A 16,364-nucleotide genomic window follows, 5' to 3' on the forward strand; every position below is an offset into this window, starting at 1 on the left:
CCAGAAGGGGCGGTGTGAGCAAGGGAGGCTGTAGACAATGTAGGACTCTTCCCATTCTCTTCATCCCTAGCTTCTCTTCTCCCTCTGAGAAGCCTCAGACTGGGGGTGCTGTGAGTCTTATCCCTGTGTTCTTGGTAACCAGGGCAACTTGTGCCTCTGGTCTGCGTTCCCCTGCCCCTGGGGTTACTGTGAAGAGAAGAGTCCAAGGTGGGCACAGGCCTGTCAGTTTCCTCCACCCCCACCCCTATTCCTTCTCAAGAAGGTTTCCAGAGTGTCTGTTGGGTTAAGCAGGAGAGGCAGCTCCAGAGAAGTGGGACTTTGTATTAAGGTATTGGGGCATAATGAGCTTGGTGCTTTGACACGAGAAAATCCATCCTGGCATCCTCAACGCAGCTTTTAAATTTTTGAATGTTCTATGAGGTTATTTTCTGCCATGTGTCTGACTGTAAAAGGAAACATTGCAAAATGTGATGGTGGCTGTTTACTTCCAGTTCACTAGGCTGATTGCATCCTCCCACTTATTTTGAAAGCTGGTGATAGATGATGTTAGAATTTTTTAAATTTTATTGACACAATTGTCAGCTTATTCCAGAGAAACACCCTAAGTATGACTAATGCTCTAGGTAAAAGATTTAAATTAGCAAAATGATATCTGGAGATTTTATGTTCAGTGTACAGAATACATCTTAAATAATTGTTACCAGGTACTTTTAATATTCAAATGGCTGCACAACTCTCATCTTAATTATTTATAATTGTCTGTATATTCTCATAAGATTTATATCACTGTACTAAGATTAAATGGAATGAGATCCTTATTCTTTTGGAGTTTACAATCTAACTATTAATAGGACCAAAAACAAGATGGTACTATATGTGTGGTACAGGATTGTTGAATAAAATAAAGTTCTCCAAGCTGGGCATGGTGCTCACGCTTGTAATCCCAGCATTCGGGAGGCTGAGACCGGAGGATTGCGGTTCGCGGACAGCCTCAGCTACTGAGTGAGGCCCTTTGCAACTCAGTGAGACCCCGTTTCAGAATAAAAAAAAATAGGGCAGGGGGTGTAGCTCAGTGGTCGAATGCCCCTGGGTTCCATCCCCAAACCTGCAAAAAATAAATAAAATTAAAAAACAAAGTTCTCCAGTAAAATTTGAGTTTCTGATCAACAGCAAATAATTTTTAGTGTAAATATTTTTCATGCAGTATTTGGGGCAGACTAAAAATTACTCATTGTTGATCTGAAGTTCAAATTCTAACCAGGCATCCTGTATTTCTACTTGCTCAGTAGGGCAGCCCAAGGTAGTGAGGAGGTTTATGACAGTAGTAGAAATTGGGTGCAAGAGAAGCACTATATAGATTTGGTGTCCCACAAAGCTTTCAGCCGCACATAGGGAGGGGTGTCTACTGGATGCTGCAGAGCAGCAGGAGGGGGTTCTTAAGTTGTCTCTGGAAATCAAGAGTCCAGGGAGTGGGGAAGAGAGAGGAAGCCGTGGGGTCATGGCTGGGCGGTTTGGGGGTCTCTCCGAGGCTGCACCAGTTGGCAGAGATTGCCACATAGCTGTGGTGTGGCATTTTTTTCCTGGTGTAGTGGGGCCTCAAATCCAGGAAGTCAGCAGAGTTCGTGCAGGGAGGGTTCAGTTAATAGAACTGGAACTTCTAGATTCATAAAGTACACGCTGCCTTTTCAGGCTGTCCTTTTCTTTCCATTGAAATGAGTTAAGCCTAACAAAGTCAAGCAACAGTTCTCAGGAAGACGGAGTTCAGAGAAGGTGCCCACAGCAGCAGCTTTTCCTGCCCGGTATAGGTGACGCCTCTGTCACCTGCAGTCCCTGGAGAAGGGAGTGTTTCTGTTGCCGCTTTCCAGAAAGCAGATGGTTTGGATCTGGTGATGGGCTCAGCTCTGGCCTCTCCTCTCCTTCCCCTCTCCCAGCCTTCCATCTTATTCCAGATGACAAACCTGTGCTTGGTGGACACTGCACATTTCCCTCGAATGAGGCCATTTATCCTCAAGACATTTGTATTCCCAGAAAACTGGCAGTCTTCCTAGAAGCTGGAGCGGGCAGAATTTCCCCTTTCAAGAGTTGTACTGGATCTTTGTAGATGCCTGATACATATCCCCCCTTGATAGTCCAGGGTTGTGATTTCCTAGGTTTGTTTGTTTGTTAGTTTGATTTTGGTATTGGGGATTCTACCCAGAGGCATTCTACCTCTAAAATTCACCCTCAGCCTGATTTTATTTCTTATGTTGAGACAGGGTCTCACTAGGTTGCTGAGAGCCTTGCTAAGTTACTGAGGCTGGCTGTTGCCTAGGTTTTGAATGCCAGGATGTCATCATTGGTTTAAAATTTGATAGCATCTGAGCCCAAGCAAGGGAGGTATAAGATGAGGTAGGGCAAATGTAACTATAAGCACATTCTGTCATCTCTGCCTTCATAGTTACCAATAAGTTTAATTAGATGTGTCTGTCAGGAGCCGGCTATGGTGGCACATGCTTGTAATCCTAGTACGTGGGAGGCTGAGCCAGGAGAATCACAGGTTCAAGGCCAGCCTCAGCTATATAGTGAGGCCCTCTGCAACTTAGACCCTGTTTTAAAATAAAGAATAAAAAATAGGGCTGGGGGTTTAGCTTGGAGGTAGAATGCCCCTGGGTTCAATCCCCAGTACCACCAAAAGAGAATAGAAAAAGGAATGTATCTGTTAGGGCCCAGTCCATGACAGCCAATCATTACATTCTTTGTAAAGAAACCTTTCAGAGCTAGTCTTTAGGATTGTCCAAAGAGGGTGATACTGCCATAAACAAATCAAGGCTTAGGAAGGTTAAGTTATTCATCAGCAGTCCTATGGGTGATAAATAGATCTCCATGAAGGGCAGCAGCCAGTTACCTGCCCCCACCTCCCAGTCATTACAGCCAGCTGGTCCTCCTCCTGAGAAGGAGAGAGCACAACTCTGGATCCGAGTTAGAGTGTTACCGGCTGCAGTTGTATTGGATACTGTATAAGGCTGGTGCCCACTGGGTTGCATTAGCTTTCTTGCTGTGCACCACGGTTCAGCTTCTAGAGATAGGCTCAGCGTCGCCCTGATTACATCACGTCACATTGAACACTCAGCTGTCTGGTGCTGTGTGCGAACATTTTCCACTTGTCCAGCATTAGAGCTGGAGAGAGCCTGGGAAGTCATCTTCCCACAGACATGAGATTGCCTGGACATAGCCCTGCTCTCCACCATCAGAACCATGAGGCTTCCTGGCTCTCGAGGCCTTTCCAAAATACTCCCTACACATTGAAAAAATACTTACGGCCTACACTAAGATTGTGGGAGATAAATTCCAATTTAGCAACAACCCTGTAAAGAAAGGTGGAATGTAAGAAAGACGTTTTTTGTATTTTTTTAAGTGTGGTATGAAAATCTGATAGCGGGATTTGGTGGCACACACCTGTAATCCTAGCACTTGGGAGACTGAGATATGAGGATCACAGATTGGAAGACTGCCTTCATAACGTAGTGAGACTCAGCAACCTAGTGAGACCCTATTCAAAACCAAAAATAAAAAAAAGGCTCGGGGGCCAGGTGGGTGGTTCACGCCTATAAATATAGTACTTGAAAGGCTGAGACGGGAGGATTGCATGTTGAGAGAGACAGCCTTAGCAATATAGTGAGACTCTCAGCAACTCAATTTCAAAGCAGAAAATAAAAAAGGGCTGAGATGTAGCTTGGAGAGAGAATGCTCCTGGATTTAATCTGGGAGGTTGAAGCAAGAGGATCACTGAACCCAGGGATTCTGGGCGACATATCAAGACCCTGTCATATCGCAAAAAAGTAAATCAGTCAACCTAGCCAAGTCCACCCAGCCACCAGTGCTGAGCAGCACCCAGTTCTCTGTTGTAGTTAACCAAACAGCCTACGTCCTGAAGGTCGGCCTCCTGGCAAAATCATGGAGTTATCCTAGAGCCCCTCCTTTGTCTCACCCATGTTCTCTAGTCCACCCACCGCCCTCTACAAGGCGGCAAGGACAGATTCGTGTCCCGTGAAGGGTCTACCCGCCAGCTGCCAGCTCTTCAGTCCCTGTTCTCCCCTACTCAGGTTCCAGGAACTGTATCAGGAGGAAGCTGGCAGCTGCTGACATCCATCATGTCCCCTGGCATGTTCAGACACACCTGCCTTCCTCCTTCCACCCTTCTCCGGCCTCCTGTGGATGGGGACGGTTCCTGGTTTTTACCTTTCTCTCCCAGAGCATTCACCGCCGTGGGAGACAACAGTGTACTGTCCCTGCGAGTATCCATCTCAGGCATCTCGGCCTCTCTGTCTAAGCCGCAGGTGGGGACAGTGTGCCAGAAATCACAGCCAGTCCCTTCTGGTCTGTGTGCTCACTTCCTCTGTCCCTTTCTCTGCTTCCTTGCCCCACAGCGACAGGGCTGGGACCAGGGGTTGTCTGTGGTTCCTCCAGTTCTTAATCTGGGAACCCCTGCCTCTCTTTGTCACAGGGGATTCAGGCTTCTAAGTGTGAAAAAGCACTTTGGACACCAGTTTGATTTGGCCACTATAAGAAAGCCACCGCCACTAGAGGGTGGAGGGAGCAGTAGCGGCAAGTTAGGGGGCTTGAGTCATGCAGTCTTGCTACAAAAAGAGAATCAACTGCAGCAGTTACAAGGTTTCCATCAGAGTCTTAACCCACCTTTCTTACTCTGTGGAGAGGAACAGAAACATTTCCAGGTCTGTGTTCTTACCCTGATGAACAAGGTCTTGATCCATTTGGCAACTTATTCTCACTGTTTTGCTCTTTTTTTTTTTTTTTTTTAATTGGGTGGTGGTACTGGGGTTCCTGGAAACCCTTCTACCTCCAGGCTACACTCCCAGACCTACTTTATACTTTTTTTTTTTTTGAAACGGATCTCCTAAGCCAGCACGGTTGGCTTCAAACATGTGTGATCCTCCTGTCTCCGCCTCCCTTGTGGGGATTACAAGCGTGCGCCACCACGCACGGCTCTGCTACTGCTCGTGCCCAGTGGCTTCCAGATAATGCCACTCAGCATCAAATGTCTCTTTTCATGACAGTCTGTGCAAATGAATACTGTCTGGCTGATAGTTGAGTGCTCACCGTTGGACTGGGGATGCCATAGGTTGTGGGTACAGGGTAATTCTTTGTGGTTGTGAGTACTCTAACACTCCTAAAGCAGCAATGTGGGGCATTTCCCCTTAGTATAATCATGTGATACTTTCCAAATAGGTGACCATTCACAAGTGAAACTATATAAAATGTGAGAGTTTTGCAATGCAGTTTTGAGCTTTTTTCTTTTCTTTCTTTTTTTTTTTTTTTTTTTTTGGGTGGTGGTACTGGGGTTTTCGGAAGCCCTTCTACCTCTGGGCTACACTCCCAGACCTATTTTCTATCTTTTATTTGGAAACAGGGTCTCCTAAGCCAGCAAGGCTGGCTTTGAACCTGCGCGATCCTCCTGTCTCAGCCTCCCAAGCGCGGGGATTACAAGCGTGAGCCACCACTCCCGGCCCAGTGTGAGCTTTTAATAGCCAAAGTTAGTTGTTGTTTGAGGAACCTTTCTGTGACAAATGGTTGGGAGTCATTGAGCTGTCTCTGAATTTAACACAAATATCAGTCTTTATCATGGGTTATAGCCTGACTATCCAAACCAGCTGTTAAGGTAAAACACTGATCAGTATGAAAATAAGGAAGGAAACCATGCAATAGACAGAAATGAGAAACTTATTGTTTCCTTTGAAATTGAGAATTATAATAGCTTCTGACTTCCTTGTTTGTTTGTTTGTGGGATAGAACTTACCTGTTCTAATATAGCAACACAGCAGCGCCATTTTTGACCTGGTTTTCTTCCTCCTGATCTGGCCAGTTTCATAGAAGCTCCCATGTTGACTTTGACAATAAAATATTAAAGGAAAAGCATTTTATTGTTACTTGAAATTATGTAATACTGGGTTTTTTGGGTTTTTTTTGTTGTTGTTGGGGGGGGGTTATTTGTAGTACAGGGGCTGGAACTCCAGGGGCATTCTGCCTCCAAGCAACACCCTCGGCCTTATTTATTTTTTTTTTTTTATTCATTATTTTGAAACAGGGTCTCACTGAGTTGCAGAGGGCCTCACTAAGTAGCTGAGGCTGGCCACAAACTGCAATCCCCCTGTCTCAGCCTCCCGAATGCTAGGATTACAAGCCTGCGCCACCACGCCCGGCTTGTATACTGTATTTGAGTCTTAGTGAAAAGCAAGAAATCACTTGAAAGATGCACCGTAAAGGTTGAAATACTTTACAGCTAGTCACAAAAAAAGTGTGATTTTAAATATTTTTAATGTGGCTATTTTTATACATTTAGCAGAAGCTCCTGCAGAGCTTTGTCAAGGGGCTCTTTCCAGCAGTTAGAGGACTCTCCACTATCATGCAGGGAAGTACACACGTCAGGACTGTGGAGGTTTCTGCTCAGCCCTTCCCAGTGCTATAATTGTTCCGAGCATCTGCATTTGCACACACATGAGTGTATGTTGTGTGTCAACCCAGTGCCTTGTACATGCTTCCTAGGCAGATGTCCTACCAAGGAGCTGTACTCCCACCCCACCCTGTGGTGTGTTTTGTTTTGGTTTTGTGTTTGTTTGTTTGTTTGTTTGTTTTGCGGTACTGGGGATGGAACCCGGGGGCATTCTACCTGGAGCTGCACCCGCTGCCCTATTTTTTATGCTTTATTTTGCAACAGGGCCTCACTGAGTTGCAAAAGGCCTCACTAAGTAGTAGCTGAGGCTCTCTGTGAACTGCGATCCTCCTGTCTCAGCCTCCCAAATGCTGGGGTTACAAGGGTGTGCTACCATGCCCAGCTCCCAACCTGTGTTCTTAAATAGCTCCAAAGAAGATTTGGAAGCATAATCTTTCTTTTCTTTTTCTTTTTGTGGTACTGGGAATTGAACCCAGGACAATTCTACCTTTAAACTATACCTCAGGCCTGTTCTTTTTTGTGTGTGTATGTGAGATAGAGTCTCAAGAGGTTGCTAAGAATCTTGTTGAATTGGCAGCAAACCTGTGATCCTCCTGTCTCAGCCTCCCAAGTACTAGGATCACAGGCATGCACCACCATGCCCAGTTTAGAAGCATCATCTTACAGTCTTTCAGCTTGGCGGTGCTGGGCAACACACCCTCATGCCCTGTGAACGGTGCCCCCCAGGAGTTATGCAGCCGGTGGTGGTGCCAGTCAGTTCTGGTCCTTCCTTGCCTACCCTCCAGCTTACCCCACCTCCCAGGACTGCTGAGCACCTCAGCAAGTGCTGGCCTTGGGCATTGCGCTTGTCCAAGCCTCAGTTGGTATTATGGCACTAATCTAATTGGAAGACCCATGATTTGAGTCTCCAGAGCGCTCTGCCAGTGACTCTTCCTGCCAGGCCTGCACTCTTGTGTTTGGCTTTGACAGCCTCCGGATTCCAGGACAACAGCACAAGGCCACAGCCCCCAGGTCATACTTTGTCATTACGTGACAGTCTTTTCTCCTGTGAAATCAGGAGGTAGGACCTAGAATCTGGTAATTGGGGGAAAGGAAGAAGCCAGTGATACAGCAGAGGGTCACCACCATCTTCTCTTCTCTCCTCCCTTTCCCCTTCTTCATCTTTCCCCTTCCTCATCTTTCCCCTGCTTTTCCTTCTCCTCTCCTTTTTTCTTCCTCCTATTCCATACCTTCTTTGTTCCTCCTACCCCCTCTTCCCGTTCCCCTTCTTCTCTCCCTTCTCTCCTCCCCTCCTTCCTCGCCTGCTGCTTTCCTTGTCCTTCTCCTTCTTCTCCTTTCTCCCTAGTTCCTCCTTCCCTCCCGCCCTCTTCTCCTCTCCCCTCCTTCTTCCACTCCTTGACTTCCTCCTCTTTCTCTGCCCCTCCTCTTTTTTCACTCATACTCTCCCCTCTGCCCCTTGTGTGTGTGCATACACACACACACACACACACACACACACACACACACACACCCTCATCCATCCACACAAACCCAGGACAAGTTGTGATGGCATTTGGAAACATAGTGTTTACCATACAAAAGGAATCTAAAAGGAGAGGCTGGGCTGACCAAAGCAGAAAACTCCCCTGGGGGGGTAGGGGGCCTCTCCTCTCAGCAGTTCACCCCATTTGTAGAGCTGGGGTGGGATTGGCATGGGGTGGGGTAATCCACAATTTCCTGCGCATCTGCGGAGCGGAGCAGAGCACTTGATCTGGTGTAGACTTCCTTATGTGTTGGTCACTTACTACAAAGCTGGAGCTCAGAGCAAGAGGGAACAAAGAGTCTTAATGGAATGGGAAGATGCCAGTCAGGGCGGTGACCTTGGACAGAGGTCACTGCAGGATGTCACGCCCAGCCAGGCATCCTGAAAGCTGGGATATACTGCTCCTGTCCCCCAGAGGAGCCACGCCCTCTGGTGAGGAAGGGGACAACTGTGGAGGGCGGAGGGGTCCCCGGACTTCTGTTACATGGACCCCAAAGATGTCTAAGGGGTCTGGATCCCTCCTGGGGCCTGGCCATGTTTCCTCATCCCGTTTGGTTCCCAGCGTCTGTATTACTTGCCAGGCCAGAAGTCGGTTATCTTTTCTTTGTGGTTGACTATAGATGCTTGTCCTGCTGTGCTCTAAATCCTTTGCTCTTATTTTGTTATTGTCATTATTTGATATATTTTATTATACCATAGTTTTACTTTAAGCATACATATATTTTAAATATGTATATGTATATTGGTTTGATTGTTTACTTTCTTTTAGTATTTTGAAGACAAAAACTCATTCCATTCCAGGCAGGTTGAGGGAACATGATCACTAATTGTTAGTGTTTCTCAGTTTTGTTTTGGTTTAATGTGTTTATTTTCTTAAAAGGAAGGGGTGGAGGAGATGGGGAAAACAAATGCCAGTAATCCCGGGAGAATAAATCAAAAGTGACTTTTTCTGCAGTAGAAAGCCAGATAAATATATATTTTTTTTCCTGCTTCAGGTCAGAAACCCTTCCCTTGTCAAAAATGCGATGCCTTCTTTTCTACCAAATCTAACTGTGAACGCCACCAGTTGCGCAAACACGGAGTTACCACCTGTTCCCTGAGAAGAAACGGGCTTATTCCCCCAAAAGAGAGTGATGTTGGATCCCATGATAGCACAGGTAGTGCCTCCAGGTGATGGAGAACCAGAGAGAGGGAGCGTGGAGGGTGCTGCCCAAAGCTGTTAAAAGCTGTAGCAAGCTCCAGCGTCCAAGCTGCGCTGCCTCTTCTGCTTCTTATAGGACGCAGGGCCCAGAAAGGGGGGTCCTGCTGAGGATCTGGAGAATCTCCCGGGTGAGTTTGGCCCAGATATACAGCAGGACTGACTTGAGCCAGAAGCCTGGGGAACTCGGGAAACAATAGCCGTGCCCCTGGTAACTTTTGGGAGCTGCTAGGGAAGGTTGCCACCCTCCTAGCCAAAGATGGCCTTTGCTCCTGATGCTGGGAGGTGGGGTACCCAGAAGGTGTGCAGGTTTAGCTCTTGGTGTGAACACCTCTAAAACAATGTGAAACCTTAATGGTCTGAGTAGCCACAGCCTCTGCAGCTTTCCAAGGCAGGGAGGGGCTTGCTGGGGTGCCAGGGTGTTGCAGATACTGGGGTGCTGAGCCCTTGCTGGGAAGGGTCCAGGGGGGCAAGGCGGGGTGTTTTTCTTTTCAGTAACTCTCTTCCCGGTTTAAAACTATGTCCTTGTTTGAACAAAGCACTCTGCATGACATTTCTTTAATCACATCTCTGCTTGACCTGAGTCCGGGTATTATTCTCCTGTGTTGATGTGCGCTTCCTCCTCCAGCCCCTCAGAGCAATTAACAGATCCCCATTCGTCTTCTGCCATCCTTTTTTCTCCCCTCCTACTGCTTTTGTTTTTACTCATGCCCTCTATTCAGTATACTCCGTCATCTCGGATTGCCGGGTACGCCACCCCCCAAAGCAAGGCAAATGACAAGTAGGGTGCTGCAGGTCACCTGGATGGACAGTACGGGCCTGATGGGTCCCGAATTCAGTTCTGTGGATCCTCAAAGCTCAACATGTCAAGGTATTTCCAGGTTGCTAGGACATTCCCCCGAACTCTTTTCTGGAGTTGCAGTTGTGTCCTTTGGCTTCTCTTCCTCAGTCTCAGGTGGGATGGGGTCCCGTGTAGTATGGGAGGCCATCCAACTCCAGTTGGTGTGGACGGAGAGGCGGCCATCAGTCCCAACCCCTGACTCCCTTGTCTTTAGCTCAACAACAGAGGGAATGGGGCACTTTGGAGCAGGCATAATTTCCAGGAGAATTGATCCCTGGTGGAGAAGGCATCCTCTGCCCACACCTCCCACCAACCCCTAGTGAAAGAGGCTGAATGTCCTCAGACAGCCAAGCCCTTCCCTCTAGGTGGGACCCTCTTCAGGAATGTGCCAGCAGTTTGCTGGCTCCTTCCCCTTGGCTTCCATTCTCACTTCATTCAGGAGGATCATCTTGTCTCATGGATCCCGATGAGCCTAGGACGATCTGCCGTTCAAAGCCCATGCACTGCTGGCGGAGCTGGTCTCCTGCAGACGGTCCTATTAATGTTTAACTGTCAGCTGCCACAGCACTTGTTAGTCCAGAACATTTTCCTGCAGCCTGGTTTACAAAGCTGCCATGTGATTCTTTCCATACCAGTTTCAAAGGCAGAGAGCAGCTGATAATTGAGGCTATTGTGGGGGCCTGGGGTGCCCGTGTTTGCAAATAAGTCTTAAAGCGTAGTAACTGCTTGGGTGCTCATTTTGCATTCCGCCTCCCTGTCGTACAAGAGAAGCTCACACTGGGACTCTGCTGAGAATGGAGCAGTGGCTGCAGATCCTGTGGACACGAGGCTGAATTAAGTTTGCAGTGACACCTGTTTTTTTTTAAGACTCTGCCCAGGAACTTTACGTAGATTTTCTCAAAGGGACAAAAACCTCTGGGAAAAGAAAAGTCACTGAAAGTTGTAATGTGAAACCAGCAAAGAAAGATACATGTTTGGCTTAACAGTGGTCACAGCCCTGGTGAGAAAGAGGACTGAGATCCCGGAGGGAGAGAAAGCAGGTCGGGGAGGCAGAGCTTGGGGTTGTAAGGAGAACTGTACAGACTGTGTAAGCGTGATGGGAGTGTGGTTGGTTTTTTGTGGGGCTCCCTCCCAGGAAGTTTAAAGTGAGACTGGAGGAACAGACTATTTAAAGTCAAGAAATGACCAAGGAAATTCTTGAGGTTTCTAGGTTTATACATCTAAATTCCATTTTCTTAAAATCCCTAACGTCCAGCTAAGCGTGGTGGTGCACGCTTGCTTGGGAGGCTGAGACAGGAGGATCACGCAGGTTTGAAGCCAGCCTCAGCTACTGAGTGAGGCTCTCAGCAACTTAGTGAGACCCTGTTTCCAAATAAAGTATAAAGTATGTTTGGAAGTATAGCCTGGAGGTAGAAAAGCCCCTGGGTTCCACCCCCAATAACACACACACACACACACACACACACACACACACACACACACAAAACCCCTAATGTCCACGTGTCTTTTTTCAGTTCCCTGAGATCTTTCAAAAAATGCAGCCCAGATTTTCCTCAAAACAGTGCTAAAAATGTTATGATGGGGAGCAATTCTCCCTTAAAGGGCCTCATTAAATATTCCAATCTAAACTGAAATTGCACTCTGCTGGGCCGCTTTGCCCTTAAGGGAAGCCCTCAGTTCTTCCTTGGGTTGTCCCCAGAGGAGTCATGGTGTTGGGAGGTACCCAAATAGGACTTGTTTTAATCATTGTAAGGTGAATGTTTTAAAGTTTTCCCACAATGGTGGCACCTTTACCATCCCAGAACTCCTATGTGTCAACGTGGACTGGACCCCAGAAACTGCTCCTGGCACCAAAGTAAAGCACAGGCAGCAACTTTGCCCATCAGATTAATTATTTAGGTTGATCGTGTCTGCCACTTCGGTTGAATAATACTTCCTTTCTGGGGAGCAGTAGATCCTTAACTGTTGCGCTGACAGGAAAGTCTCCACTGTCCTGCAGGAGGAGCCGTGGGTTCTTTATCTACTAGAACCCTTCTGCTTCCTCCAGGGTCAATGCTCAATGAGGAACTGATGGGGACAGAAAGTGATGCTCAAGCTGGGCATAGTGGTGTACGCAAATGATCCCAGTGCTGGGGAGGCTGAGACAGGAGATAGCAGGCTTGTGGCCGGCCTCAGCTACTTAGGGAGGCTCCCTGCAATTTAGTGAGACTCTCTTTCAAAATAGAGAATAAAAGATAGGGTGGAGGTGTAGCTTGAAGATAGAATGCCCCTGGGTTTCATGCCCAGTACTGCAAAAAAAAGAAGAAAAGAAAGAAAGAAAGCAAGAAAGAAAAAGTGATACATGCTTTTAAAGTAGCATTGATTATCAAAAGTTTTCAGCTCAGCCACTTGCATTTAGGAGTGGGCGTTGAGGAAGGTAGGGTCACAATGGGACCTGGCCCTGAACATTGGATTTTCGTGGTGACTGACAGGTTAAGTCTGTTCCCAAGAATCACTAGCAAAAATCAGTTGAAGTTGCTTGGAGCTTGAAGGGCACCGGCTATCCTGCTAAAATGCTCCCCCTGGTGGGAATTTAGCAGAATGCAAAAGGGCCCCCTTTGTTCAAAGAGAAAGTAAAGTAGGCCTCTGGTGTGCTTAAGGAAGAATGCTCCAGTATGCACCCTAAGGAAAGTCCTGGGAGCAAAGCGATCTGGTCTTAGGTACTTGGTTTTGGTCTTGGAATTCATTTTAATTTTTTTTCTAGGTCCCTTATCTTAAACATGCTTTATACAGTTAAAACAATGTATATCCTGGGCTAGATACATGTCCAGTCCCAGATGCTCAGGAAGCTGACACAGGTGAGATACCTTAAGCCCTTAAGGGATCCCTTAAGTTTGAGAACGGCCTGGTTAACATAGCAAGATGCTCCCTCAAGCCATCCAACCAACCCATATTTTTTGCTGAAAAAAAATAAGAGAAACAACCTTGAATATCCTGGGACCTAGCTGAAGTAACCAGGCATAAACCAGTTTTTGTTTGTTTGCTTGTTTGTTTTTTGCATTACTGGGGATGGAACCCAGGGGCATTCTTTCTATCTCTGAGCTACACCCCCAGCACTTTTTTTTTTTTTAATTCTTTATTTTGAAACAGGGTCGGTCTCACTGAGTTGCAGAAGGCCTCACTAAGTAGCTGAGGCTGTCCGCGAACCTCAGTCCTCCTGTCTCAGCCTCCTAAATGCTGGGATTATAAGCATGAGCCACCACACCCGGCTTAAATCTTTTTAAAATTACCCACTAAGCCAACAAGCTTAGTTACCGAGTTTATAACAAAATACATTCTATAAATGCTATCTGTTGAAATAATTCCAGAAAATGCACATCAAGGTTTTCCTTGAAGTGTGCCAAAGACATTAGTGTACATCTCTCAGGACTCTCATTGTCAAAAAGTATATATTCACACCATGATGTTAACATCTCATTTTTCGGTTTTGATTTTTTGACTTGGTTTGGTTTTTTGGGCATGTGTGTTACTAGGAGATTGAACGCAGGGGCAGTTTACCACTGAGCTACCCCCAGCCTTTATTATTTTGAAATAGGGTCTTCCTCAGTTGCCTCACTAAGTTGCTGAGGCAGGCCTCGAACTTGCAATCTTCCTGTCTCAGCCTCCCAAGTACTGGGATTACAGGCGTGTGTCACCACTCCTGGCTCCTTCTGAAATCTTCTAATACCCAACAACAGATTCCATAGGTCCAGTCATAATAAAATCAAAGAAATCACATGAGTTCAAAGCTTCCAGTGGGTGTGAAGAGTAGGGATTATCTCCAAGACCACAGGAGAGGCAGTACCAGCCCTGACTGCCTTAATGGCAAATAATGGACCATCTGACACTGAAGAATGGTGGGTGTGGGTCGATGTTACAGGGCGCCTGGCCATAGCAGACCGGAAGCAGGTCAGGTACCTGAACCTTCATTAGCTGAGCACTGTGGTCAGGGATGTGGCACATTGAGGAAGTGCAGCTCGTGTGTGCTGTAAAACTGAATTTCACCCACCTCACTAGGAAAAGCCTCTGAATGCCTGCAATAATAAATAGGACATTGGATCTCTGGCTAAACAATAGGTCCTAGCCAGCCATGTCTAGTATTGTTGCAATGAATCTACAGACAGGAGCAAGTCAAGAGGCAGGAAGTCAGTAGTCAGTGTCCAGGAGATGCCTGCAACCCAGAATCCCCTGTCCCGTTGAACACTCACCCCCATGGCCCTTCTTGGCCGCCTGCCTTCCCCATGGGCTCTTGCTAAGTCTGATGAAAAGAGGGTCATCATTCACAGGTCCCCACCATCTGTGACACTACAGGTGTGCGTGTGTCTCCTTGGTCTCTGCCTCTACCTGGAGACGAGTTGTCAGGCAAGAAGTGTGCATACCTTATATGCAGAATCCGTGCTTAGGGTTGTTTTCTATGAAGCTCTTCAGGGAGCACATTTTGAAGATTCTGGGGTGGTCCTATGAATGTTGCATGCTTGTTATAATCTCTGTGCACTGGAAAAATAACTTTTACAGCTCGGCTTCTTCAGCCTCCCTAGTGCTGCGAGTCTCTGGAATGCACCCCTCTCCTGTCTGGCAGCCCTCTGTCTGCACTGCCTGAGTCACTCACACCTTCCTGGGTTGGGGGCAGCTGGGTGTCCCGGGCGTGGCAGTGGAGGCCAGGACTTCTGAGACACAGGCCCTGGGAACCCACCTGCAGGAACGTGGAAGCTGGTTTTGCCCTTCTTGAATCTCCAGATTCATCCCTGAGGAGGCTCAGTAGCTATCAGGGTGAAGGGATAGGGGTTGAGAAGTCGGGTCTAGGCTGCAGGGTGGATCCAGCGAGCTCTCACACCCCTTCAGCATCCAGTCTGAACCCAGTCCCTGCTGTGCTTGCTCACACAGATAGCCAGTCAGACACCGAGACAGTGGCCGTGGTAGGCGAAGTGCTAGACCTCACGGCACGGGACAACGAGCAGCTTCCACCAGAGGGAGCTGAGGAGCTCAGCCGTGCCGCAGAGGAGGCCCCAGTGGAGGAGGCCAAGGTGGAGGCAGCCTCCCCTGAAAAGGGGGAGGAGAGGGGAACCGAGGAGGAGAGCCAGGAGCCCGAGGAGGAGCGTGGCGTGGAGGAGAGTGCCGGGGACGCGGGTGGTGTGGAGGAAGACACAGCCAGCAATAAGAGCCTGGACCTCAACTTGGCCAGCAAGCTGATGGACTTCAAGCTGGCCGAGGGCGAAGCCGGCACCGTAGGCAGCCAAGGCGCAGCCCAGCAGGAGCAGAAGCACGCCTGTGACGCCTGCGGGAAGAGCTTCAAGTTCCTCGGTACCCTGAGCCGCCACAGGAAGGCGCACGGCCACCAGGAGCCCAAGGACGAGAAGGCGGCGCCGCCCCTGGAGGCCGAGGACGCCGGCAGAGTGGCTGAGGGACCACCACCTGTCCCTGAGCCCGAGCCCGAGCCCGAGGAGAAGCCCACCGAGCCCCCAGCGGCAGAGCCGGCCCCGGGCACCAGGGAGGCCTTGGTGGAGAGGCAGAATGAGGAGCCAGAGGGCCTCTCTGACGGGGAGGGCATGGCAGAGAGGAAGTCCCTGGAGAAGAGTGACGAGGACAAGAAACCAAAGACAGACTCCCCCAAGAGCATGGCCAGCAAGGCAGACAAGAGGAAGAAGGTGTGCAGCGTGTGCAACAAGCGCTTCTGGTCTCTGCAGGACCTTACCCGGCACATGAGGTCCCACACAGGTAAGGCGGATCCAGGGCCCGGCCACCCAGGAGAGGCGGTGGCCCACCAGAGGCAGCAGGCGCTGACCCTCAACAGGCTGGGCGGAGGGATGTGTGCAGGCAATGACCCCGAAAAAGCGTGTGTCTGTGTGTGTGTCTGTGTGTGTGTGTGTGCGTGCAGGCAGGAACCCCAAAGAAGCTGGGTGGATGTGTGTGTGCGCCAGGCATTGACTCTGACAAAGTTAGGGTGTGTGCGCGCATGTGTGTTTGAACCCAGAGGCACTCTACCTCTGAGCTACACTTCCATTTGTTTTTTATTTTGAAACAGGGACTCGCTAAGTTACTCCAGGCTGGCCTCAAACCTGGGATCCTCCTGTCCCCGCTAAGCAGTGTCTGCTTAGCCCTCGGGATGGTACAGGCCTTCTACATGCAGGCAGGAGAGAGGTCCCTCCACAGCTATTCTTTTGAGAACATTTTGGCCCCTCCCCTCGCCCCTCAAGCCTCAGTCTTCCCAGGTGTGGGATGGGGTGGTGGCTGCCAGTCTGCACAGATGTCTAGAGCCAAGCAGGTGCTCGGCGCTGAGGACCAGGGCTGATGGTCAGGTAGGTCTGCTGCTCTCTCGGCCCTGCAGCAGCCAGTCTGG

General features: G+C 48.6%; 1 protein-coding gene across 3 annotated transcripts in view; it reads left to right on the forward strand.

Moving 5' to 3' along the window:
* Positions 1 to 16,364, forward strand: part of RREB1 (ras responsive element binding protein 1) — a gene marked incomplete at both ends in the record, with an annotated part of 70,964 nt that overhangs the window by 53,425 nt on the left and 1,175 nt on the right. The window contains 2 exons of one of the 3 annotated variants that reach the window (XM_080710085.1): positions 8,966 to 9,127; positions 14,912 to 15,742. In XM_080710085.1, coding sequence (XP_080566211.1) covers positions 8,966 to 9,127; positions 14,912 to 15,742 — 993 coding nt within the window. The remainder of the gene's footprint in view (positions 1 to 8,965; positions 9,128 to 14,911; positions 15,743 to 16,364) is intronic. The other 2 variants (XM_080710086.1, XM_080710087.1) reach the window with 2 other exon arrangements.

The sequence above is a fragment of the Muscardinus avellanarius genome (assembly GCF_963383645.1).
Source record: "Muscardinus avellanarius genome assembly, chromosome: 14".
Classification (NCBI taxonomy): Eukaryota; Metazoa; Chordata; class Mammalia; order Rodentia; family Gliridae; genus Muscardinus; species Muscardinus avellanarius.